A 27,578-nucleotide genomic window follows, 5' to 3' on the forward strand; every position below is an offset into this window, starting at 1 on the left:
ACTGGAAGCCAATCACAGGTTGAGTGAAATGGATCCAGTAATTTCTAACATACAAGCTTTTATTTTCATTTTATTTATTGTAGAATTTCAGTGTCCTTGTCCTTTTTATCTGGAAAAGGACACTGAAATCCTACAATAAATCTTACTCTTAATCAAGAAATCATTCTCCCCGTGTGTGCAAATACACTTTTTCCCTAATTGCTGCTAATTCTAAACAAGTTGTGCAAATGTGGGATCAGTTTTTGTTTATAATCACAACAGCTGAGCCTCTCTCCATCAATTCATGATGCTGAATCTGTTTTATCAATTTCATACTGATAACTTATTCAGAGAAAGACTTTAAGCACAACTCCTTTTCATGGTAATCAGCATTTGTTCTGGTTATCATACTAGACTGAAATTAGGTTTGCTCAAATCTTGTGGATCGGGAAGTATGAGCATCTCTGCTTAGACTGCTGCCCCGCGACCCGGCCCCTTGATAAAGCAGAAGAAAATGCATTGATGGAAAATGAAGTTATACTCTGAGATAATAGAAACAGGCAAAACCAAATCTCTGCTCCTTAAGTTTAAAAGATCTACATTACAGCTAACATTTTAGCAGTTTATTAGGGCTTCAAAGTTTATTTTTTCCCCAGCGTTTTATTGTCATTACGCTCTCACAAGCATGCTCAACGAAATTCACCCTCTCATTTAAACAATCCCCTTAAATTAGCAGTGGGCTGCCGTATGCGGCGCCCGGGAGCAGTGTGGGGCTAAAAGTCTTTGATCAGGGACCTTGACTGGTAGTGGGTTTCGAACTCACAACCTCAGAATTCCAGGCTCTATGGTCTAACCCAGGGGTGGGCAATTCCAGTTCCTGGGGGCCGATATCCTGCAACTTTTAGATCCATCCTTGGTCCAACACACCTGATTCAAATAGCTGTTACCTTCTCAGTATGCAGTCAGTTCCTCCAGCGTCCTCTCAATCTATTTATTTGATTCACATTTGTTGAACCAAAGGCACATCTAAAAGTTGCAGGATACCGACCCTAAGGAACTGGAATTGCCGACCCCTGCTCTAACCACTAAGCCACCACTCCCCACTGCAAAACCTAGAAACAAGGTTTCTGGGTTTTGCAATATACCGTAGAAACTGAAAGTTAAACTCAAAATGCATACCAACCTTGGGTCTTATAGAAGATTTTGCCTGTTTAGAAGAAGATGACGAAGTGCTTCTACCAGATAATTTTTTTAGAACTTTTCTGACTTTTTTGTCCTGTGAGGGTAATGAAGACTTCGTTGACGAATCCTCGTTTTCGGCTAGTTTTGCCAGTAAGGCAGGAACCACCAAATTTACAACTTCTTCAATGTTGGACTGTCTTGACAACGATTGGACAGCTAAAAGATAAAAAATAGGAGTAAATTATTAGCACAACATACAGACATTCCACAAAATAAAAAGTTACTGACACATACAGTGAGGAAAATAAGTATTTGAACACCCTGCCATTTTGCAAGTTCTCCCACTTAGAAATCATAGAGGGGTCTGAAATGTCATCGTAGGTGCATTTCTACTGTGAGAGACATAATCTAAAAATAAAATAATCCAGAAATCACAATATATGATTTTTAAAGTAATTGTATTATGAAACTCAAAGACCTGTTAGTCTGCCTTCAAAATGTCCAGCGCCACTCCATTAGTTATCTTTAATTAGATGCACTTGTTTGAGGTCATTAGCTGAGTAAAGACACCTGTCCACCCCATTCAATGAGTCAGAATCCAACTACTTACATTGCCAAGACCAACGAGCTGTGCCAAGACACTACAGACTAAATTGTACACCTCCAAAAGGACGGAAAGGGCTACAGGGAAATCGCCAAGCAGCTTGGTGGAAAAAATGGTCCACTGTTGGAGCAATCATTAGAAAATGGAAGAAGCCAAACTTGACGGTCACTCTCCCTCTGACTGGGGCTCCATGCAAGGACACACCTCGTGGGGTATCAATAATCCTGAAAAGGGTGATAAATCAGCCAAGAACTACACAAGAGGAGCTGGTCAATGACCTGAAAAGAGCTTGGACCACTGTTTCCAAGGTTACTGTAATACACTAAGACTTCATGGTTTGAAATCATGAAATCAAGAAAATTGTTGAGTACCATCCAAAGAGCACCATTCCTACTGTGAAGCATGGGGTGGTAGCATCATGCTTTGGGGGTGCTTTTCTGTACATAGGACAGGGCAACTGCACTGTAATAAGGAGAGGATGACCGGGGCCATGTATTGCAAGGTTTTGTGGAACAACCTCCTCCCCTTAGTTAGAGCAATGAAGATAGGTGGAGGCTGGGTCTGCCAACATGACAATGACCCAAAGCAAACAACCAGGATAACCAAGGAGGGGCTCTCTAAGAAGCATATGAAGGTTATCACTTGGTCTAGCCAGTCTCCAGACCTAAACCCAGTAGAGACTCTTTAGAGGGAGCTAAAACTCGATGTTTCTCAGTGACAGCCCAGAAACCTGACTGATCTAGAGAAGATCTGTGTGGAGGAGTGGGCCAAAATCCCTCCTGCAGTGTGTGCAAAACCGATGAAAAACTAATGGAAACGTTTGACCTCTGGAATGGCAAACAAAGGCTACTGTACCAAATATCAACATTGATTTTCTCAGGTGTTCAAATATTCATTTTCCTCACTGTATGTAATGTTTAGAGAAAAAAAAAGAAATTCAGAAAATTTCCCAGATCAAACCTGAATCATCCAGCAGCTGCTTTTTCAGAATTTGAATACTGCCAGACTTCTTTTTCTGAGAATATAGTTCTTCTTCAAGGGATGCACTTCTTTTGCGCTTTCTAATAACCAATGAAATTTCTTCATCTCCCTTCTTAGGCAATGATTGTTCCTCATCTCGTCTTGGTAATGATTGTGGTCTGTGGTTCTTTTGTGGCATCCCCTGTTTGTCATCAGTCTTGGGAGATCTCCATCTCTCACTGGTTCTTGTTGGCGACAACTGTTTGTCATCATTTGCTCTTGGTGGTGAACATCTCTTATCAGAACCATTTCTTGGAGATGACAGTCTTTTACATTTTGTTGTTGGTGACCATCTTTTACTACAATACTTTTGTGGGACAGACAGACTCATGAGGCTATTTATTGGTGACAACCGTCTGTAGTCAGTACTCGGAGAAAATTGAAAATTGACAGGGCTCCTTCCCCTCGACGACCGGCGCACAGGGCTCCTTCCCCTCGACGACCGGCGCACAGGGCTCCTTCCCCTCGACGACCGGCGCACAGGGCTCCTTCCCCTCGACGACCGGCGCACAGGGCTCCTTCCCCTCGACGACCGGCGCACAGGGCTCCTTCCCAATGACGACCGGCGCACAGGGCTCCTTCCCCTCGACGACCGGCGCACAGGGCTCCTTCCCAATGACGGGCGTCGCACAGGGCTCCTTCCCCTCGACGACCGGCGCACAGGGCTCCTTCCCAATGACGACCGGCACACAGGGCTCCTTCCCAATGACGACCGGCGCACAGGGCTCCTTCCCAATGACGACCGGCGCACAGGGCTCCTTCCCAATGACGACCGGCGCACAGGGCTCCTTCCCCTCGACGACCGGCGCACAGGGCTCCTTCCCCTCGACGACCGGCGCACAGGGCTCCTTCCCAATGACGACCGGCGCACAGGGCTCCTTCCCAATGACGACCGGCGCACAGGGCTCCTTCCCCTCGATGACCGGCGCACAGGGCTCCTTCCCAATGACGGGCGTCGCACTGGGCTCCTTCCCCTCGACGACCATCGCACTGGGCTCCTTCCCATCGACGACCGTCGCACTGAGCTCCTTCCCCTCGACGACCGTCGCACTGGGCTCCTTCCCCTCGACGACCGTCGCACCGGGCTCCTTCCCCGCGACGACCGTCGCACTGGGCTCCTTCCCAATGACGACCGCCGCACAAGGCTCCTTCCCAATGACGGCCGCCCCACAGGGCTGCTTCCCAATGACGGCCGCCCCACAGGGCTGCTTCCCAATGATGGCCGCCGCACAGGGCTGCTTCCCAATGATGGCCGCCGCACAGGGCTGCTTCCCCATGACGGCCGCCCCACAGGGCTGCTTCTCAATGATGACCGCCGCACAGGGCTGCTTCCGCTTGACAGTTGCGGCTTGCGATTCCTCCTTGGTGAAACATTTTTTTTATGAATTCTCTTTGGTGAAGAGTGCTTCTCATAGCTTCTTGAACGGGTGAGAGCTGAATGGTCACTACACTGGGACCAAGACCTTGACCTAGACCTTGAGACAGGGTGTTGGAGGTGCCGAGAGGAAGGACTGTTTGATCTATTTTTTCCATCTCTAGAGCTGTGGTGGTCAGGGGAATGGCGATGAGACAACGAGCTCGTGCTGGATCCGTTTTCACTATGTCTTGGTCTGCTGTGGCATGAGGTATATAAACCAACACGACTGCTTGATTTGTGCTTTGCATCTCTTGAGCTACTATTGGATTTTTTCATTCCATCTCTTGAGTTGCTCCGATGACATGGACTACGAGAGCGGGAAGATGTCTGACGGCGGGATCTTTCCACTCTCCCTCTTGAGCTGGAGCTGTTGGAGCGGGAGCGACTATCACAAATGGTGTATTGGAGACGATTAGAGGAGGTTGGGGGCAGGGATTTATCCCTTATCGTTGAACCACTGAAAAGAACATTGAACAATAAGAGAAAAACAAATTACCCAAAAAAAAAAAAAAACTTGGTAATAGTGAGAAGACTATTTGCATCTACCTGCTATTAGTATTTATATTTGGAAGACAGTAATTTACCTTTTCAACGATGGTACCTGTCCATCCCAATTAGGGTATCTGTAGAAATTTTTTTTAAATATCTTAAGTACATTAAATCCCTTTCTTGTAGCAACATATAGTCCATTAAGCCCAGTCTGATTTCAGGTTCAAGAAAAAAAAAAAAAACGTTATAAAAACTTTAACTTAACTTTGATTTCTAAGGTGTAATTCAAGAGCAAGAAATTTTCCGAAAAAGAGTTTTCTTAAACTGCCTTCTTCCCTTTTGAAGCTTCACCACTATTGATTAAACTACATTATGTACACTAACAGAGAAAACATTACATTATAGTTGAATACAAAAAATCTTGTAAAGAAATGTAATGTACTAACTGGTGTTGAAGGCGTAGGCAGTTCACATTGTGAAAGGTGCTGTTTAGGTGGTCAACCCAATCCTAAAAAAAAATGATTAAATTAATTACAGGAAACAAAGGGTCTCTTTGAAAGACCAATACATTTTTGAACCATAAAATTAAAATGTAAATATAATGGAAAAAATAAAGCTAATATTTAAAGGGCATTTACTTCAATGTATGGCAGTTTTAAAAAAACTGGACTGTAAGCAAAGACACTAACTTAGATGTATGTAGGTTCTCTTAAACTCAGGATGTACTAACAGTGATGATTGGTGCATGGAAAAATGACGGGATTAAATTTGATTATCAAAACAGAGAATCAGAACTGGCTACACAAACTGAAAATGCAGCGGGGAAATTATCTATTCAATTTTAATGTCTTATCTTCACAAATTCAGCTTAAAAAGTTCAAGATCTATAATAAACTGCTGCCTCAAAAGCCAAAAAATAAAGCGTTTTCTCTAAAATAAGATAATGCTACATTAACCAACTCACCTTAAATTCAGCACATTCTTTCTTGCATAAAATGCAGGTGTGTGGAAATTTTGTTGGCATATGTGCGGCATAATCACGCATCATAGCCAGAGATGGTAGGTCCTTAGAGGACTCGGTCTTGGCTGGGGATTGAGATTTAGGAGGTGACACCTTAGTAGTGTTGTCATCATTTATGATAGTCAGAGACACGTTGGAGACAGAATCATTAGAGGTAACCGGATCAGGCAAAACAACTGTTGAGACAACTGGCTTTGCAGGATTTAAAGAAGATGCAGAATCCTGTTTTGCAGCAGAAGACTCCGGGGGTTGCAAACTTAGAAGAATCTGCAATACTTTGAGAAAATTGGCTTTCTGGGACTTTTGCTGATTCTCTATTGGGTCTTCAATATTCGATCCTTGCTCTTGGGCTGTTTTCTCACCACCAGATATGGTAGCTCTTTTTTTATGCTGTGGAGGTAATGGCTGAGACGTATGTTTTTGCTGGGGATCCATGTTTTCAGCTGGATTACTGCTTGGACGCGCCAAAACATTACAGACTGAGTTTAGACTGGCAACAGATACCATTTGGTCATCTGGACAGACCAAACTTCTGTTCTTTAACGTTGTCAAACTTTGTTGTTTTGCTTCTTCACCTAAGCCACTGCTCTGAAAACTATCCATAGAAAAAGACTTCTCAGGAATCCAGGTTGTATTACGAATGTTCTCTTTCTCTGCAATATGCTCTCCTGTATATGCACATCCAATCGCTTCAACTGGTTGGAAATTATTATTGGGCCTTTGATCTTCAGGCATTCCTGCTTGCCCAAAACTAAACTGGGTAATTCCACTTGGGCATGTATGATTTAGTTGGGTTTGAAGTCCTATACTTTGTCCAATTTGGTAAGAAGGCACCACCAGAGATGACCCCATCTGATCATCTGAAGAACGCAAATCTTTACTTAGGTTGCTACCTGTAAAACTTTCTGTCTGCAAGGAGTTTATGCAGCTCACTGCTTTACTCAGAGTACCCCTGCCAGTTATGGCATCAACCTTGGCAGGGCATGCCGCAGTGCCTTCATAATTTGTCACTTTAAGTGGCTGAAGAGAAGCTGACATCTTATCCTGCGATAATCCCGGGTGTCCAAAGCGAACACATGTATCTATTCCACTTAAGCTTGTTGGGTTGGAGTTAGACTGAACTGCAGATGCAGCACCCATAGCTTTCTTCATACGAAGGTTGTTTAAGAGGTAAGGCAAGTTCTGAGCAGTGGTCTGTTCTTCAGAGTAATTTAGAAGTTCTTCCAAGTCTGATTTTTCAAGTCCGTAATTTTTTAAGATGTTTTCAGCCATTTGAGGATTACGACTTTGATAACTAGGCTCAGAAGGAAGTCTTTGGCCTACTGCGGCAGAGCCGCACGTGGGTGCATTTGATGTAGATTTCAAAAGATCTCCAGGAGTAGTTTTCTGCCCTGACAACCAGTTGTAGAAATTACTGCTACTGCCGGTGCTTGAGTGTTGATATTCGTAGGAAGCTGAAAAGACATGACCGGCAGTCACCTTCTGGGCCGAAATGGAAAGGTTGTCTTTCTGAGTGATGGTAAAGAACGGGTCTGCAGGCTGATGTCCAACCACCTCTCTGGGGGGAATGTTGACGGTATTCTGCGAGCTGTTATCCATAGTTGTCAAAGTTTTTTCAGGCACGTTTGCAGTCGATAAAGAAGAGCATTCAGTATTTCTTCCGGAATATGATGCATGAGTCCCAGGTCCAAGATTTTGTGCCGTCCTCCAATTATCTATGTCAGCTTGCCCACCAAAGAATCTATCTTGCCCCTGGGCAGCACTGGGTTTCCCAAATGAGTTGTTTATGACATAAGACATTGGGAGACAGATGTTTGTCCGATGTTTAGGAAGATTTATGGCAACAGTATTTATTGACGTGGTTTTGCAGCCAGTGCAGGCTGAGGCTTCAGATGAGTCGGGTAAAAGGTTATATCCGTTCCACAAAACCCACGGATGAGCCTGCGTGGCCCATAGAGTGGTCCTTTACCTTCCCTCAATAGGTAAGACAGGAGGCATCGTACTCCATCAGCAGGAAAGGCTGAAAACAAAGGAATAAAGAATGGCTGTTAAATAGGACTAAGTACCAACATCAAATAATCTTCATTGATCAGCTAACTCATCTAGCAAAAAAGAGAATAACATAAGAAATAAAAAAACATAGTAATATTTTTTACTGATTTGTTCACAGATGAATGATTGTGACTGATGATTGTTACTTTTCCAAACATTAAACCTCCACAGAGATTAGAACAGCACAGTATAGCTAAGTTTCAGCACTAACCAACTGCATTTATACAAGATATGTTGCTTGGTCACAATTTATTCTTCCCAATAAAACTGATGTTCGGACAATTTAACCACAAAAACAGACAGTTTCTCTGTAGTTTCAGGCTTGTACCAACTTCTTTTCTGTATTGTAATATTCAAGCACAAATCAACATTATTCTTTTTTAAAGGACTGGTAGAAAAAGAGGAAGAAATGCAGAGCTTCCTGTGATGCAACTGAATCTGCATTTACCTTGCCTCGTTTCTGCTCTTCTAGGATTACAAACACAGCACTAGTAAAAATTAGGGGAGGATTCTTTTGTTGTGCACATTTGCATTGTTTTACTGTAGCTCTTTCCCCTGTTAGTTGTTAATCTGTAATGGATGGGGCTTCCTAAAAAGGGGCTAAATGTTCTCACAAAGAGGAAGGCTAAGAACCACTAAGGGTTTCCTTGTAACAAAGCTTAAACCATCAAAATTTAGTCAGACTTCCAATAGGAAATGAAAAGCGGTAAAAGGTAGGACTGCAAGATTTTGCAGACAAAAAAAATAAATTGGGATTATTTGAACCAGTATTGCCATTGCCTTTTAACTTTGATTTTCCTTTGCACTAACCACAAGCTTGTAGAGGACTATTTCTATGGTTTGACTTTGGAAAAAGCTTGCTTATCCAGAGCCCATTATTTAAAGACTTTGCAAGAAAAGGTGCTTGCTTGTTTAACTCTTTCTATCTTTCTGTGTGCAGGCAAACCCACTATAAGTGTAATACCTAAATGTCTGCAGAGATAATTGTAGTGTCTTTCTCTTGTTAAATGTAATGTGACCAACATTAAATGCCTCTTCAATTTGAAAATTGCATTGAGTTATGATTATATTGCAAATGCAATTAATTGTCCAGTCCAAGTAAAAGGTAAAGTTGAATAACTGTGTACGGTTTTTATGTTTTTTCATTCTAAAAACATAAAAATTTGCACCAAATTAAATTAGACAGCATTTAGCCTAAATTCCGTAAAAATTCAAAAAATATCCACTGGACTTGGTTTTCAAGATTTGAAGACGTTTCGCCACCTCTCCAGGAAGCTTTCTCAATTCAAATGTCTGGATCCGCAGTGAGTTTGAGTCTTATATAGACAACGCCTTGTATCGCTTGGAAACATGCAATGGAAACCGATGAATGGGTCGTTAGTTCCATCGTTTGCCTGTAATACCTGAACCTGTCTATGATTCTAGGGGTCGGTCGTTAAAGCCATTTAGCCTAAAGAATAGATTTTTTTTGGAATTATTTGCTTTCTTAATATAAGAGATAATAAGATTTGACTAAATGATTGTCATTTAAAACCTATATAACTAATCATTTTCTGATTTTTTTTTTTTTTTTGTGAACTTAACACAATGTGCATCAAAGAGTTAGATAACTGCTGATGAAAATAGAGGTTTTAAAATGAGAGAGCTCTCAGTTTTTTCTTTTTGCATTATGCAAGTACCAATACAGGAGCGTAAAGACTTTATAACTCTTCAAATTAAGAACACACCATTTTCTGCAATCCTCACATTTACTTATGCTGTCTAAATGAAATTTAACTTTGCCTTCTTTGTTAATTTTCTTATATTTGTTAAAACAAGACAGTTCCTGTGCAGTTAACTAACCAGTGCACTAAAAGCTGTATCAGCTGCTCCCAGACAGGAACACAATGTGCCCCCTTTTTTTTTTTTTTAACTAAAGCTGATTCCCATCTGTATCAAAATGTTCAAATCTATCCAATTCGTAGCCAGGCTTGGAGACCGGAAGGACAAAATGTTCTTACCGTTCCACAGACGACCTTGTGGTGATAGAGGTTTTACTGCGGCCTCACCTCGAACCCAGCAATACACTTGATTTGTAAAAAGACACAGATTTTTGATCAATAGCCGATTTTTTATTATTTTTTTTTAGATCAAATTTCACCTTTTTTTCTTTTATTAGGGCAGGTTTTTAAAACATACACTGATGCAGAGCCTCGGATTTTATCCACGTTGTGTTTAAACCTGCTTCTTCTTGTTTCTTTCATATTGATTTTTGTTAGCACATAAGTTACAGTTGTGCATATGAATGAGTGATTAAGAAGACTCTTGTTGGAGGTGAAAACCATCAGAAAAGAGGCGGTAACTCTAGAAAATGACTGTTTAATGGCTGAAGGCAGGGCCTTGACCCCTTAGACGGAGACTTTTCAACCCTGCTTAGAGCCTTTGGCTACATTTACTGTATAAAGATAAATCTGAGATCACTTTGGGTTTTTTTGTTCGAGAGAAACTATCAATAGAAAAGGAATCAAACTAGAACATTAAGATGGTTATATAATCACCTATAAAGCATTCGGTACATTGTCAGAGCTAAAGTATAGTAAGGTGTTGAACAGTTATTGTTAAAACCCGAGGAACTTTACCTACATACCTTTGCTGATCTAAGTAGCAACTACCCCCACCCCACCCCCACTGTTTACTGCACAGGGGGGGGGGGGGGGGGGGGATAAAAGCTGACTATTTGCAAATGTTTAAGTTCTCAAAAACACAGAAATTGATTTTATAAACACTATATATGGTCACTAAAATATCCTGCAAAACAGAGATATAGTTTGTGCTCACCCTTCATTAAAAAAAGGAGCAGGTTGCATTTGTTAAGTAGCAGTGAGCATGCTTTTTATGTGCAGATGGTGATACAGTTGAAGTATGTTTCACTGCAGAACACACTTTAAATGAGTAAATCTACATACAACCATTAAAATAACATTACTCTCAAATGCATTGATCTGACCTGTAAAAATGCAACAAAATCGTGCAACAAATCCTCTAAAAACTAATCACGAGGGACATATCTGCTGTTTACATGGTTAAAATACAAACTTTTTTCACAAACTTCATGGATTTCTCAACTAATAATACAGGACAAATATAACGACGTTTAAAACAATGATAAAGTGTTATAGAAGTGCTTGAGAATCAAACATTTTAATGTCGTTTATTGTTTTACTCGGACGTTTGGTTGTGTCTTACCTTGTGTTTTGTTTGGTTCATGTGGAGCTGTAGGCACACGCTGCCTGCAGAAGGCGTGATCTCACTTTGAGCGACGCAGCGAGGCATTGTCTTCTTCTACGCCTAAATTGAAAGGAACGAATGCCTCTCTACTGCCACCGCCTGGATGGAGGGGGAAATGGTGCATCACTTTTCTATCTGTAAATCGAAATGTCTCACAGGGAAGGAACTAGATGGGGGGCCTGGGTTGGCCCTCGGCCACCAATCTGTGGCCACCCCTACCATTTTTTCCCCTTTAATACAGATGGTGGCAACAGTAATACTCTCAAGTGGAATATTCAAAACATTTTAATTTTTTGTGGTTAATTATACACATGAATAAAATAACATCAAAGATGATAAGTACAGAATTCATGCTCATTTTAGAGTAAAATTTTGTTTTATATGGGGTAAAGAGAAAAATATGTGTCTCTGCAAGTTATCTGGGTGTCTTCAGTGAATTTAAAGATAAATAACAATTTTAATAAAAAATATCAAATAATCAATTTATGTAGATATTAATGTTGTAAATATTATTTTTATGCAGAATGTTTATTGATGCAGGTAGGTAGGTAATGACAATGGAAAAGACTTACACCCACGAACTCAAAAGTGAGTTTTATCCATTATATCTTTTATCTATAAATTACGGATGTTTAGATATATGTGTCTATTTGTTAGCAAAGGCTGTAGGAAAGTAGCCTGGGAGCCATTCCGAACTTAGTCCCGCCCACAACGTTTGAGGTCGGGAAGTTCGGTCTGGCATTGCTCAGTAGTAGCGCGAGTATGCTCGCACAATATCTGGCGGGCCAATCAAATTGTCAGGGCGGGCTTTATACGATGATGGACAGATGATCAACAGTAACGTTATCAACCATGTGACCAAAGCGCGCATGGGTGACAACAACAATGGCTGCTGCTGGAGAGTTGAGGTGTGTAGATTCTGCTATTAGGTCTGTTCTAGAAGATATCGACAGCAAATTAATTTTAAAAGAGGAACAGAGAAACGCGATCTTATTCTAGGCGTGCAACTGCACGCTTTGATTTTTGTTGACAACAACTGTGTCTGGCTTAACATACGTCACGCACTCCGTTGCTCTTATTGGTTGTAGGTCTATCCAATTGAGTGCAGAGGCATTTTTTTCCTGGTTCGTTCAAAACACGCCCCATAATCACAGCTCTATGGAGCAGTATCAGACTCATATTCTGACTAGAATTGAGTAGGACTACGTCATGCTAGTAGGAAAGTATAGTTTGTCTTTATTTAGAAAATATGGATGCTTTTCTTGTTACTTTTCCTGTTGGAACAGCGTAGATTGACCCTGAGGTTCTGGTGCCGATCCGCTTTCGGCCACCCCTCAGTGTACGTTGGTTATTGCCTGGCCACCCTTACAGTAGAAACATTTTCTGCCTACGCCTCTGATCTCTAAAGTACGCCGGAGTTTTAGGGCCAGGGTAGAGATTTTTTCTTCTATTTGAGAATAAAGTAACATTATGGGAATAAAGTCGTAAAATTACGAGAATAAAGTCATAACATTCCAAGAATAAAGTAATGAAATTAAGAGAATAAAGTCATAAAATTCCGAGAAGAAAGTCGTAAAATTCCAAGAATAAAGTCGTAAAATTACGAGAATAAAGTCATAACTTTACGAGAATAAAGTCATGAACTTATGAGAAAAAAGTCGTAACATTACGAGAATAAAGTCATGAAATTATAAGAATAAAGCCGTAAAATTCAGAGAATAAGTCGTAAAATTCCGAGAATAAATTTGTAAAATTATGAGAATAAAGTCGTAAAATTATGAGAATAAAGTCGTAAAATTCCAAGAATAAATTCGTAAAATTATGAGAATAAAGTCATAACATTACGAGAATAAAGTCGTAAAATTCCAAGAATAAATTCGTAAAATTATGAGAATAAAGTCATAACATTCCGAGAATAAAGTAATGAAATTATAAGAATAAAGCCGTAAAATTCAGAGAATAAAGTCATAAAACTCCGAGAATAAAGTCATAAAATTCCGAGAATAAAGTCGTAAAATTCCAAGAATAAAGTCGTAAAATTACGAAAATAAAGTCATAACATTACGAGAATAAAGTCATGAAATTATGAGAATAAAGTCGTAAAATTCAGAGAAAAAAGTCGTAAAATTCAGAGAATAAATTTGTAAAATTATGAGAATAAAGTCGTAGAATTCAGAGAAAAAAGTCATAAAATTCCAAGGATAAATTCGTAAAATTATGACAATAAAGTCGTAAAATTATGAGAATAAAGTTGTAATATTAATTCAATTCAATTCAGTTTATTTATATAGCGCCAATTCACAACAGAAGTCTTCTCAAAGCACTTTAGAGTTCAACCATTCATATTAACAGAATAACGTAATAGAATTGCGAGAATAAAGTTGTATTTTATGACAGCTCTTAAAGGAAGCACTTTCTTCACTAAAATGAAGAATGTCGAGCATTATGTGAAGTTATACTTTGGCTATGGTTTGACAAATAAGGAAATCTTTTAGTACACCAGCATCAAATTGGGCAGCATGTCAAAGTGGGCTCAGATTGCTGATTGATGGTCAGCCGTCATCTGCTGGTCAGAGCTCAAAGCTTTCTTTCTAAAACGGGTTGTTGTATGATGACTTTATTCTCGTAATGTTATGACTTTATTCTTGTAATGTTACGACTTTATTCTAAAACAAAAAACAAAAACAAAAAACAACAACCTCTAGCCTGGCTCTAATACTCCGTCGTACTACTAAAGTACAGCCACTGATTACTATTTATTCACTGGATTGGAGATAGACCGAAGAAACTGAAGTCACCTTTCGCCATCTTGGTACTCCCCACTTTCACGGAGTCACACCATGAAAATACCTGTAATTCAATATGTAATTACCATGACAATGTAATCAATACATGTACCGGTATACTACGTATACATCATCAATTTAGTACTTTTTACTTTTTATCATCAGTGTGTGTGTGTGCATGTGTAATATTCTTTATATCTGACTAAATTATTATTACACTCCACTAACACACTCATTTTGTTGTGATGGATTTGAATAATATTTCATAATACCGTACATATGATTTATAGACTTCATGGACTTCATACTGAATATGTAATGTGACGTGCCTATGCTATGAAAAAGTAAGTGTGTGTCAAGGTGATTAATTCCTCTTTATTTTAATTCTTATGCTGTAGCGCACATATTGTTTACCAGTACCAATATGACGGCAAGCGGCTTCACTCCACCCAGTGCTACCAATGGGCTATTAGCAATCCAGTGAATAGAGATCAGTGAGTACCAGCTCCAAATATGACTGGTATCGTGTCTAAAAGATAATGTTTTGTGATTTCTTTTTTGATATATTTTTTTCTATATTCGGAGTTGGTCTGTAATCACATCCTAGTAAGGTGCACTAAAAACCAGAAGGTTGTTGTGCTCAGTAAACAAACTCTCATATGATTAAAAGCAAATAAAAAACAACATGCACAAATAAGTGTAACCGAAATATTTCAGAGACAATGAAAACTACAACATGAGTGAAATAGTTAATATTTTTGATTATATCTGAATATGGTAAAAACATAATCAGAGTACTAACCAGATATCCAGGCTCAATGTAACTGAAAAGAATTACTCTATATTGTAAAACTGTATAAACTCTTTAATAATGTAGATAAAGCTAAATAATAAGGAACAGCTGATGAGGAAAATTCCCTTTCCCACATATTTCCTTACATTAAAGGAAATAAAATGTTATTTATAAAGATAAAACTTCTCTTGGAGTTTTTGTGGGCTTAAAAAAAGACTGTTGACAGTAGTTATGATTTATTGATAAAAACACTGGATGATAATGGTGTTGTTAGTCCATGGTGAATCTGTGGCCTTTGTGGATTTCCACTTTTTTGTGTCATCAAAGCTGGGCAACAACAATCTGGTTTAAATAAGTGAAAAAAATCTCATCTCTCAACATAGCTAATTATTGGATACAACAATCTGCACACTAAGAACGGTACATGAACGGTGTATTTTACTTGAATTAGTGCATAAAAAAAACATAGTTGTTTTTTATTTTTTTTAGGATAGAAAAATTGGGAATGTTGTTACTTAAAATTGTATTGGACGCAGTACAAATAATTACTAATTACATTCAGTTTAACGAAACCAGTGATTACAATGCTTACGGGAAAATTTGCTGTTGTAAAGACCAAAATTTCCCCATTGTGGGACAATATAGTGAATTTGTATTCTATTCTATTCTATTCTATTCTATTCTATTCTATTCTATTCTATTCTATTCTATTCTATTCTATTCTATTCTATTATATTCTATTCTAAACATTTCAGCTAATGTTGAGTATTCTATTTACTTTAACTCTGTTCTTTTAAACATTCTGTTCTGGTCTATGCCTTATAGAAAAAGACAGAGATGGCTCAATGTTATATTAGTGTTGCAAATCCTCGGATGGGATTTGCATTCCCAATAAATGTATGTAAATAAGAGGTGATCTGCTGCTTTCAAGGCCACTACGACATATGAGCTACCCCATTTTTTGCTGTCTATTTTTATGCATCCGTCTTACTTGATCGGACTGTGGTTAACACTAAGTCGAGTTAAAAATTTAGTCTGTATTTTAAACGTGGTGAAAAAGAGCACCCGTTTTCGGCGGGTTAATTTATCTCCTATCCGTTTAAAAAAATCCGTCTCATCAACGTAACGTGAATGCCGCACAACTCGAACGTTTTCTTTTAACCCGCCCATTTGCGCAGCGAGTGTTTTCATTGGTCGAGCTCTGTGCCTAACACATTCGTGACTCAAATCCCTGTCATGTGACCAATGTTTTGTTGAGTCGTTTCCGCATTCGGGGAGCGATTTTCGCAGTGTCATGTGAACAAAAAACTCCGGGGTTAATTTAAACAACCCCAGAATCTTTATCGGTATCGAGGAGACTCCCCTCCGCTGTTAAGGTCACTCCAGCGGCCGCTGAGAAAGAAGACTCCGGTTCCAAGGCGGTCAGCCATGGCGGACGAGGAGCGGTCACCGCTTCTGTCAGAGCAGCAATATGGGACCAACGGCTTCTTCCCGCGGGAAGGCTCGGATGGATATCCACAGAGTATGTCCACAGTTCCTTGTTTTTATGTTAGCTACCACAGCCAGATTCAAAGATGTGCGTTAAATCAATTTAAATCCCTTTAAAACATTCACGCGCCTGTATTAGCCTTGAACGTGCTAGCAAGCTTATAACCGTTGTAGCCTTGAGTTTGGATTATAGTGAAGACACACCTAGCAAAGGGTTCACATGTGATAAACCCCTTAGCATTCACATATGTCTCCTTTTAGATGCTTTTCAACTTCTTAAAGCTACAACACTAAAGTGACAGTGATTAAAAACGGTTATTTTAACTTTGTAAGGTGACATTTAGATATTTTGAATTTATGACATCAGAGATTATTTATCTTTTGCTTTTTGATGTTGTAGTATCTTGTTAAATGAATGTAACTCATGTACTAATGAGAGTAAAGCAGCATTTTAAACCCACCTATTGATATTTTACGGTATGCATGAGCCGCTGTTAAACAGGGAATCATAATAATAAAAAAATTATAATTGAATTTTATTGATCTCACAATAGAAAGTCCAGCAAGTTTTTATGCAGGATCTCCTGGATGGATGAGATCAGGGCTGAAACCAGGGTCGCTCTCATTACAAAGAGTTAAACCTCTTCATTTTAAAGTGCCCAAACAAATAGCAGCTACTACAAGGTAACTGCAGCCCCTCCTCCACCTATTGCTGTGTATTGCAGGTCATCTGGCTGGCTTATCAGCAAGAAACAAATTGTCTAATATTCAGTTAGCTAAAACACAAAATAAAAATAGCAGTACATTTCTGTTATTTATGAAAATGGTAAGCAATTAGCGGTAGATTATGTTAAATGCTTTATATGTAATTTTTTTTCTTTTAATATATATACTCCAAAACTTTCATTTTCTCTGTCTGCAAAACTACTTTTCATGTTTGTACTTCCTCTTTCACTCTCAGTTGTGTTTTGGCCTCTGCTCCGGCTCTCTGGTTGTCTCCGCCATGTTGTTAAGTACAGTATATGACTAAATGACAGATAACAACAGAGTAAGAGGAGCCTACATCTATACTGATATTAATACTTTCAAGATATAACTGTGTTGGGGAGCTCATTCTTGATAACTGTGAAATTGACATTTTTTTTGCAGATGGCATCATATGAAAAGGTAAACATAAACAAAAAAAAAATCTAAACCTAAAAAATGCTTTTGTTAATGCGCAAGACTTTAGTTTTATTATCCGTAAATATATGACTGTTATTTATAGTGATAACGATTGCTTCAGTCAGCTGGTTGTAGGGAAGTCATATTTAAATGTCAAATCATTTCTGGCTTAAACATGTAAATAAATGTACTCTTTATCAGACTATATTGTCCCAAAAGTTTCTATTTAAAAAAAAATCCTGTCTTAAAATCAGTTTTTCTTTCGTTATCTTTATATAGCCAGTTAGTTATACGTCAGCCTGAACATCTAAATTCGGCCAATCATATATCAACGGTCATCTGTCAATCAAATTTTTTCGGTCATAGCATCTGGATTCATATGTCCCAGCTAATATACGCAACGGTTGAAATAATAAATAAGAATAATTTCCCATTGAGTTTCATCCCAGTGTTCACGGGGATGGACGTCTGTGTCTTCAGCAGGCGTAGAGCTAACAAAACTGGCAGCGTTGCGAGGCAAGGGCTCAAACATGTACGGCTGTAAGCCTTCTACACCAAACCAAGCTTCTGCTGCCCTGGCGTCCTCTTCCACAACAACTTTGTCCCCACTTTCCTCCTCTAAATAAAAAAATGTATGACTGAGGAGACTCATCCACGACCTCCGACTTAAAACTCTCCTCCTCTTGCATGTTTCCTCTGTCCATAACATTCCTTGAAAGTGTCGTTGCTAAGTCACCAATTTATTGCTACATGGTCCCAATGGAATTTCCCATTGGGAACCTACTAGCACTAAGTTGCTAACTGGTTAGCAAAGATGCTTCCGAGAAACCAGCCACAACCAAACCTCGTTAAATTTGATCAACCGCCTTTCTACAAAGCCCCAGTGTGACCTCTATTAAACTCTGTCGACTGCTGGTAGTCATGCATCTGCTGGGTCTCTGCTGTGTGCATCACTTCACACAGTATTGAGACTGAGGCTTAATCCCAATGCAGCAAATTGGTTAAGACTCCTAGGAACTGGACAGAGTTGGCCATGTGTGCTGGCAGTAAGTGGGCAGGTAGGATGAAGGAAACAGGAAGCTTCCTACAGAGCTGGACTGTGTCTGAAAAAATGGCCTGGGCATTTTTGGCATCATGATTAGTTCGATAATACGGAGAGACATTCAGCATACCAGAGGACATGTGTCACATTGTGTGGTTTAAAACATGAATACACAGGGATAGAAAATACATTACATAAAAATTGGTAAATAGGTTACTTAAATATTAAGAATATGTATTCAACCAGATATAAAACTGTTGGTATGTTAAAACCAAAATAGAAAATATACCAAAAATAACTTGATGTAGACTGAGCAGATAGAAAAAAGTTAAACAAAAAAATCTTGTGTTCACTGTTTCTCATTTCAACACAAGTGTAGATGTCAGCATTTCTGTTTATATCAGTCAGTTCTTCATTCAGCAAAGCTACTGATGATCAACCGGATATTTACTTAACTATAAGTGGGAGTATTCCAAAGAATACACATTCCTACAGTAATATATTTGTTTTTAGAGACATACTTGTGTTTGTTTTAATAATAGGTGCAGAAAAACATATTTTTTTCTAATGATTAGTCAAGTATGTAACTAGTTACTAAACCCCACTATGTTTTAAGTTGTTCATTTTGCCAAAGCAATGTCTTACTAATGCTAACTATATCATGTTATTGAAAAAAAACCAAACTAAATGACTAGTTAAAATAGTGTAAGTTGCATGTTTTATGGAAATGTAAATGTTTTTGTTACAGCATTCCAGCACTGCCTCCGTTTCCTTCCTGTTTCTTACTAGTTTGCTTATAAGAGGGAAATTTCTCTTTTGGGGCAAATGAGTGTTCACTAGTGCAAATGTTTCTTACTGGACTCTTAGTAGCTATTCTGATCTGCTCAGTCTGTCCCTGCTGGGTCACTCCTCTCTCCTCCTCCTCTAAATCCACCTGCATTAGCCTTCTGCTCCTTCCTGCTGCTCCAGTCGTACCTGTGGAACAAAACAAACGTGTTATTTTGAAATATTTGGCGGGCTGCTTGAAGGCTTTGGAGCCTTTCTTTACTTTTCTGTCAGATTTTCCATGTGTCATATGGTTTATTATATTTTTAGAGGGTAAAAGAAGCTGGCCTCTCCAAATCTGGACGCCTCAAAGGTTTGATTAGCTCAGTCAGTGAGGGGAGGGCCGAGCTGAGGAGGGTTTGGCATCTAAACAAAACATGTGCTGCTTTATAATATAATTCATTTTTTAATCCTTTAATTTGATTATCATTTGGTAAATTCATGGATTTATATTATATAGATGACTATATAACATAATTAATGATAAATATAATTTGGAATACATTATGATATATAACTGGGATGCCCAAAGACCAGTCAAGGCCTGGTTTCCTATCATAGTTCATTCAGCATCTGGTTCCTAAAAGCTATACGGTTTTCCCACAATCCTTAGCATGATGGGACATACAGGCGCAGCCCACCTTAAGGAAATGAACAAAAATAAACACATTCATCACATGCTAATGTACATGCTTACAAATGTTTTTGGTTTTATAACAGAGATTCAGCTGTTTTAACTTAGTGCTTTTTTAGTTCTTTTCAGAAGGCTGTAGTCACAATTTGTCTGTCATTTGCCTTTCTTTTTTTGAACTTTATTGCCTTAAATTCAGATTAACAGGCAATTAGCATCACAAAGAAAAATTGGGCAAAACAGACAGAGAAAAAAAACCCAAAAAACTAATTGAATCTAATGTGTCACACAAATAGAAACAACAGAAATAAAGGGTAAAGCACATATCTTATCTATTTCTGTACCGCAAAAAAGGATATTTTAGATTTAGAAAAAGCGGTAATAACAATAATAATACATGGATATAATATGTGTATGAGTCCAAAGCAAGATATTCAGTAGCTGGGGTCCAGCTTCTCATAAAACAGGTACTTTTAGCTGTAATTGGGCAGTCATATCATCATGAACATGTTTTATTTTCTGTACGTACTGTGTGATCGTGGGAGGAGCAGTGCTTTATCCAAGTAATAGTAATATTTTTTCTTGCAGTCATCAACAGTATATGTAATATATAACAATGTTTAATGCTAAGCAAGTGGGCCGTTTTTTTCCCCCGTTGTGTAAAGATTTACTATACAAGTAGTGTGTTAAAACACAAAGAAAACGGTCCACTTTGGTGTTCTTAGCTGTTATATTTTAATGTTTAAAAAAAAAAAGCAATCACATCTTAGTAATTTAAACGTTATTTGTGCCTCTTTATTCTTGTATTTAGGTATAGTGCCGTTCCCAAGCTTTGTGGCACCCAATGAAGCGCCACCTCCGTACTCGCCTCAGGGCAGCCCGGACAGCAGCAGTGCCCCGGTCATCAGCTGTCGGGTCTGTCAGAGCGCCATCTCTGTGGAGGGGAAGGCGCACCAACATGTGGTGAAATGCAACATCTGCAACGAAGCTACAGTAAGTGATAAAGGAGCAAATTTAACCCCATGTTTGATCATAAGAGCCATGTGGAGCTGGAGGACTGCCTGTTAGTCCCTAACAGCCATGGAGGCAGAGTTCATCTGACCTCTCTTGGTTTCTGCTGATGTGGTCAAAATGAAAGCAGTTTGTTTCTGTTTTTGTCCGTAGCCGATAAAGAACGCTCCTGTCGGGAAGAAGTATGTCCGCTGCCCTTGTAACTGTCTGCTGATCTGCAAAGTGACATCCCAGAGGATCGCCTGTCCCAGGCCCTACTGGTAAGACTGGAAAATATGTAGTATGCAGTAACATTCAATAAGTTAGCATTTGCACCCTAATGTGGCTCATTTTTCTGATCAAATTAACCGTTTTAAAATAAAATCCTTTGAGTAGTTATTAAAGTCATAGAGAAGTCATATTTAAATTTCAAATCATTCTGGCTTAAACATGTAAATATATAAATGTATTCTTTATCAGACCATATTGTCCCAAAGTTTAGAACATTTCTATTTAAAAAAACATGCATATCAACGGTCATCTGTCAATCAAATTGATTCGGTCATAGCATCTTGATTCATATGTCGCATCTAATATATGCAGCGGTTGAAATAAGAAATACGAATACACAACATCTTCGTCCCCGCTTTCCTCCTCTAAATAAAAAATGGATGACGGAGGAGACTCATCCACGACCTCTGACACAAAACTCTCCTCCTCTTGCATGTTTCCTCTGTCCATAGTGTTCCTTGATGGTGTCGTTGCGAAGTGTTACTTGGTCCCAATGTAAATTCCCATTGGGAACCTACTAGCACTAAGTTGCTAACTGGTTAGCAAGATGCTTCAGAGACACCGGCCACAACCAAACCTGCTTGCAAAACTTCCACCACAACAACCCCGCCCCCTTGATAATCGACCAATCACATTCAAGTTATTCACTCGTGTAAATTCAGGCACCACTCGGGAGAATTTGGAAATGCAACGGCTGGAACGGCTGCTTCCCTACGAATTTAAAAATAATTTTATTAAGCTCATATTTTATTGAAATTTTATTTTAGTGGTCTTTTTCAGCAGTTGTAATAAAAAAAATCATATCTAAAGTAAAAAGTAAAGTGTATTGGGTTACTAAAATAAATTTTAACAATGTACTGATTTATTAGAATAGACTTCTATGCTGTGAAAATGAGCAAACAGAGGGATGATTTGGGTAATGTCACTGTAGGAGGTTCTGGGAGGCTTTCTGTTGATGTTTCAATGTTTTCTTGCAGTAAACGCATCATCAACCTGGGACCGGTCCACATCGGCAGCGACAGTCCAGAACCGCAGCGCCAACCTGTGGGGCTCAGGGTCATCTGTGGACACTGCTCCAACACATTCCTGGTGAAGCAGAAATCACTCTCACTGTTACTGGAAGCACAGACTTTTCCAGTTCTGTAGATTTTTACTTTCTTTATTCATCTCCTCCAGTGGACAGAGATCTCAGACCGGACTTTAGCCCGATGTCCGCACTGTCGAAAAGTGTAAGCATTTCTGCCCTTCTATGTATCAGAGTTGGACTGATCCATACCTCTGTGGCTTTGATTGTTGAAGGGGTTAAGTTTTGTTTTCCTGCTTTCCTCATCAGTTCTTCAGTTGGTCGGCGATACCCGAGGAGGAGAAGCTTGCTGTGTTTCCTGTTCTTTGTTGTGTTGGTAGCAGCCACTGCAGGACTTCTGGTGAGTTTGTATCTGAAACTGATGTCTGAGTGACGGATTTGTTTAAAGGAGACTATGATTTTTTGATAGAGTTCTTTTGTTGTCAGGGTTTCCGCAGATCATTAAAAGTCAATAAATTATTATTTTTTTTAATTAAGGCCTGAATTGGCATTAAAATTCATTAAAATTTGATTATTGTGGTATTTTAAATGTCTTATTAAAAAAGAAAGTTTATAAAAACAACTTTGTCAGATATGTCGCGATATATTTGCGCAGAACTGCTTCAGGTTGATCGTAAAGCCGTATTTTCGGAAAAGAAGTGAACAAGCTAGAGAATGGGGAAAATGCTAATTTTAACAAAAATGACTGGAAAACGAGGAATTTGGGACATTAATGCATCCTGTCGACAGAAAAGATGATGAAGGATTTTACCGTGTTATATATGGAAGTCATGGATACTCGTTGATGGCATTAAGATGATTTCTAACAGCATTAAATTAGAGTTACTCATTCCTGTATAAACCCTGGTTATTTTCATTAAACATTGATCTCATCTGAAGGGGTCATGCCATCCTAAAGGGGACATGACACACATTTCTGTGGGATCCAAAATCATTTATATTGTTTAAATTAGAAAGTTAGTCAGATAAAATCTTTGACAATCTTATATGAAAATAACAAAAAAAAATCCTGGAAAACAACATTTATGGTTGACTGATGACTTATTGTACATTGTACTATGAAATAAAAATAATTAAACATGATGGGGCTGATCATAGCTTTGATCAAATACAAACTGGAAACCAGAAAAGTAGTGACGGCAGTAATTATTGAGGGTTTAAACAAACTTTAAAGGGGGCATGGTGAGTACTGTGCTTATTAAAGGTACACTATGCAACCGGTGTTGATTTTCCAGTGAGGCTCCCTCCAGAGGGCGAAAGTAAAAGTGCACTGTCGTAAATATGCACAGCTGTTCTCCTGGTTTCTCCGTCAAGCCAGGCGCGGTTGTTTTGAGCTTAGCAGCGAATGACTAACGCTGCGTTCACACTGGACGTAGCTGGCGCGACAGAAGCAGCGAGTTTACATGCAAAGTCGATGGTTGACGCGCGTCAAGGCGCAGCAAAAGGTCCCGCGGCGCGTTTTGAGCACCAGGCGCAGCACGTCTGAGCAGCTGAAGCAGCGCATCGGGTGCGTTTAACGCAGGGAGAGAGACACAGCGCTGATGATCACTCCTCTTAAACAGTTTATTGACGCCTAAATTAACTTAAAATGCAGAAATCTGCCGGCAGAATATGCAGTTTGGATTATTTAGATGAAAAACACCTACCAGCTGCCGCGGTGAACCGCTGCTGATGAAGGGATCCATACTGTCGGCGCATCCCTGGTATGTGGGGGTCTGAGCGGCTCCGACAGAAAAAATATTGAAGGCAGGATAATAATCTGGATGAACTGACTGCACTGATTACGTTTTCAGGTGTATTTTCTCACTTAAACACATATTAAAACTACTTTATTCCCACTGTTCACAGCAAATATAGCTACAAGGCAGAGAAAGGATAGTGAAGCTCCGCCCAACGCGCGTCAGACACACTTTTGCACCCCGCTGCCAGAGCAGCAAAGCTGCTTCAGCCTCACGTCAGAACTAACTGGTACAAGCAGCAAAAAGGAAGCAGCAGACGCAATTTTGCTGCTTTTGCTGCGTGAACGTAGCATAACTGCACAAAGATTGCCACTGTGCTAGCAACGAGAATGCTTTTAACTGGGGGGTGTAGCAGTTCTCGCCGTAAAGCAAGACTGACTCTCACAAGACTTCTGAGCCTGTGGGTGCGGGTCGGTGCTCCTGCAGTTGCAAGTGCAGTATTTCCCCCACAGACCACCAGGGCGGCCGAGAATACCTTTGTTCAACCTGAAATGACTCATTTAGTCATCCATAACGTTATGGAACACATTAATTAACTGAAAAATGTTGCATAGTGTCCCTTTAAAGCCATGTATGCAAACAAAGCAACAAAGTCATTTTAAACCCCAGAAAATTAGCTGTCAACAGACATGAAGGTATTTGTACTCTGTCGCCATCTGCTGGCAGTACTTCATCCTACCAGCTTCCACAGCTGTAGCTCCTGCTGTAGTGAACACCAAAGTTCTTATCATTTATCATGTTCATGGCTACTACTCCTTTCTGATAAGTCAGGGCATTCAGTATCTTTTTTTTTTTTTTTTTTTGCTTTTTACATTTGATTTTAGACTCACCTCTTTCTTCTAACGCCTCTGTTGGGGAAATGCTGACGTGCTTCGCTCCATAACTTCCTTATTTACTCATGGTGAACATGAAAACTATCCTACCTCTGGTCATGTTGTCTTGCTTGAGTTTACGAACAAATGGAGCAAAACAAAACACAAAAATAGAATATGAATACGCCAGCAGTTGCTCTGATTTAATGTTCTAATTATAAATATTGTTTTTATTAGCTGTAAGCAGATAATATGTTTTGCTAAGATGATTATAGTTTTGGAAGATCAGTCTATATGTTTAACCTACATCATGTGTTTTATGTACTTAATTAAGATCCTGAAGTAAATAAACTTATATTCTAATTTATTGATTATGAATAAATTTGTCCAATTTCCAATTATGTAGGATTTTTATTGTAACAATTACCGGCGTAGAGAGATCAAAAGAATTTATTTAGTTGATAAGATTTAGTTTCTCTAGGTTAAAACAATAATGGCAGCTGTATTTTCATGTAATCTGGGCTAAATCCACACCTCCTTCAACTTGTAAAGAAGTTAACTTTGGCTAACTGCCAACTATTTTATGTTAGCTGACATAAATTAGCCAGTATTCCTATAGAGGATTTTTTAATTCATTACAATGAAACTTAAACGTTTGCCTCTATGCTATTGCTAGCATGTTGATAAACCGTTGGCTAAATGATCTCATTACTTTAGAATGCTAATAAGGTTTGTTAGCTAAAACACACACATATATGCACATTTGCTAACGCTAGAAAGATAACTCGCATTAGGAAACTATGTTCATATCCTAATTTTAGGTTATATTAATCTAAAATGCAAAATTTCTTTAAAAAAAAAACTCTCAGAGGTAATTTAAAATGTGTTTCCAACTCTTCTAGGTGCTTCCTTATCCATTTGATTTGTTTATTGTGGATATTAGTAGCCTTAGAAAGAAAGGATCTCCTGTAGTGGTCTGTCTCCTGGTCTGGAGGAGCCTCTGACTGAAGACACCGTGTTGTTCCACAGTCTTTAGAAGAGTATTATTTTTCGTTTTATGAAGAATTTCTAGTGGTTTTATAGGAGTTTCTAGAACACTGCTGGAATGATTTATATTCTGTTGAGCTTCTTTAAGTTCACTTCTCTGATGCTGCTGAACCAACAGAATAAACAATTAAATAATGAGCTAAGTCATCTGATAGCGAGTTAATGTATGTATTGTAGGCTAAAATTCTAACAATAATTGAAAAGCTAATATAAACATCTCTGCTAAAGCTTGTGAACTCCATGTCCGATACTCCTGTAAGAGATGAACAGAAATGGTTTGTCTATTTGGTTAAGTTTTTTTTTTTTGAGTACAGGTTGTTTTTATATGTTCTAAAAAACATAATCATACTTATACAAATCTTTTATGATTACGTATCTGGATTAAACAAATGTGTGTGTCTGTGTGTTAAAGGTTGGAACATGGAAACCGGCGCAGAACTCAAAAGGCATCTATGTTTCCTGGGTTCTCCTGATCCTGCTCTCCCTGTTCGCCCTGATAAGAACCTTGTACTGGAGATGTCTGAGGATCAGTGACCCCGTGTCCAACATCTCATAGAGAGACAGATGGAAGGAAAAAAGAGAGAAAGTCAGAGATCAAGTAGATGAATATGAGCACACAAGAGATCTGGTAAACGATCTGAGAGTTGGTCTGTTAACCTCAGAAGTTACGCAGAAGGGAAAACTAATAGAAGGAAATAAATATTTTTCCTGTTCTATACTGGATTTAAAGAAATGACAGCTGCTAGTTGTCCAAAAGCAACACTCAGATCTTATGGAGTTTTTTTTCTTTTCCATCCTATAGTTTAAAAAAAAAAAAAATTAGTAGCGAAGCAAAATGAATCTGAACCACAAAGCAGAATCAGCATCTTGTTATGCTAACCTCAGGTGGCTCAGAGCTTTTTACTATCACAGATTTAAGCCATAAAACTATCAACAAAGCTAAATCCTTGATCACTGCTTAAACACCAAGTTTGGACCAAAGCAGTTCCAACTATGACTGGAGCTGAGACCAATTTTGGGTTTATTTCCTGAAGACACAGCAAAGTACCTGTGTGTTTATTTTTTTCCTCAGCTAAAGCCATGTCAGACCGATGTCATTATATCCCTGGAAAAAAACATCTCATTCTGTCTTTGTTGCAGTTTGCGTTTCTATTAAGGGCTTTATAATTTAATCTCAGTGTCTTAAACTCACAAACTTTATAAAGACAGTTTTAAACAACAGTTGTATTTATAAATGTTCCTGGCAGTTGAAACAAGCATCTTCAGCATCCTGTTAGTATTTCTTTTTAAAAAGCAAAACAAAATATTGTTAGAAATACAGCTTCAAGCTGAATCTATAAACAGCTGACAGTGTTTATAATGTCAGCATTTATAAATACGAGCCGACAGAGTTTAATCATGGTGCTCAGAACCTATTGGAGACCGTCTCCAGCTCCTGATCTGTTCTATAGACCCGCTCAGAGCGGGTTTGGAAATTGAACTATTCTTTGCATAAATCTGTGTTTATATGGCATTAACTTCTAAATGGAGATAACAACAATTTAGCATTTGAAGGGTTTTGATTTGTCTATAAAAAAAAAAGCATAAAGATTTTCTTTTCTATTTTTTTTTTTAGCATTAAGTAAAACTAGATTCTTAATCTTCTAAAATGCTTTTAAAATGACTAAGAAACGCATTGCATAAACTTGCACTTTTATGTAGTGTTTTGCACTTCTAATGAGATCAAACACTTTTTCCTGCGTTCTTGATGAGGTTCAGTAAATGAATCTATAAGAATCGCTGATCATGAAAGAGGAGATACAGGCGAGCTTAGGGGAGGAAATTGCTCAGAAGTCGATCAGCTTCACATTTCATT

At 38.8% G+C, this 27,578-nt stretch overlaps 2 protein-coding genes across 2 annotated transcripts; one reads left to right on the forward strand and one right to left on the reverse strand.

Moving 5' to 3' along the window:
• Window positions 1-3,147: 3,147 nt before the first annotated feature.
• LOC119784415 lies at window positions 3,148-9,853 on the reverse strand. The gene is made up of 7 exons (XM_038286455.1): window positions 9,765-9,853; window positions 5,656-7,732; window positions 5,138-5,199; window positions 4,787-4,825; window positions 4,514-4,659; window positions 4,235-4,398; window positions 3,148-4,146 (listed from the first exon to the last, which is right to left on the reverse strand). Exons 2-7 carry the CDS (start codon window positions 7,510-7,512, stop codon window positions 3,148-3,150), a joined length of 3,267 nt encoding a protein of 1,088 aa, XP_038142383.1. The 5' UTR covers window positions 7,513-7,732; window positions 9,765-9,853.
• A 5,974-nt stretch (window positions 9,854-15,827) lies between these two features.
• On the forward strand, window positions 15,828-26,594 carry LOC119784408 (type I phosphatidylinositol 4,5-bisphosphate 4-phosphatase-B-like). Its single transcript, XM_038286449.1, has 7 exons — window positions 15,828-16,132; window positions 20,572-20,753; window positions 20,925-21,031; window positions 22,019-22,130; window positions 22,218-22,270; window positions 22,375-22,465; window positions 26,136-26,594. Exons 1-7 carry the CDS (start codon window positions 16,039-16,041, stop codon window positions 26,277-26,279), a joined length of 783 nt encoding a protein of 260 aa, XP_038142377.1. The 5' UTR covers window positions 15,828-16,038; the 3' UTR covers window positions 26,280-26,594.
• The last annotated feature ends 984 nt before the right edge of the window (window positions 26,595-27,578 follow it).

Source organism: Cyprinodon tularosa, unplaced genomic scaffold (genome assembly GCF_016077235.1).
Source record: "Cyprinodon tularosa strain WSP-4 unplaced genomic scaffold, ASM1607723v1 ctg225, whole genome shotgun sequence".
NCBI classification, from domain to species: domain Eukaryota; kingdom Metazoa; phylum Chordata; class Actinopteri; order Cyprinodontiformes; family Cyprinodontidae; genus Cyprinodon; species Cyprinodon tularosa.

Bases quoted from the DNA above. Each gene is read 5' to 3' on its own strand.
- LOC119784415 (XM_038286455.1), bottom strand. From the start codon at position 7,512: ATGTCTTATGTCATAAACAACTCATTTGGGAAACCCAGTGCTGCCCAG. The intron at 5,200-5,655 runs GTGAGTTGGTTA...ATTTTTTTTTAG, and splicing joins AAGAATGTGCTGAATTTAAG to GATTGGGTTGACCACCTAAA. The intron at 4,660-4,786 runs GTAAATTACTGT...TGTTCTTTTCAG, and splicing joins CAGGTACCATCGTTGAAAAG to TGGTTCAACGATAAGGGATA.
- LOC119784408 (XM_038286449.1), top strand. From the start codon at position 16,039: ATGGCGGACGAGGAGCGGTCACCGCTTCTGTCAGAGCAGCAATATGGG. The intron at 16,133-20,571 runs GTATGTCCACAG...TCTTGTATTTAG, and splicing joins CTCGGATGGATATCCACAGA to GTATAGTGCCGTTCCCAAGC. The intron at 21,032-22,018 runs GTAAGACTGGAA...GTTTTCTTGCAG, and splicing joins GCCTGTCCCAGGCCCTACTG to TAAACGCATCATCAACCTGG.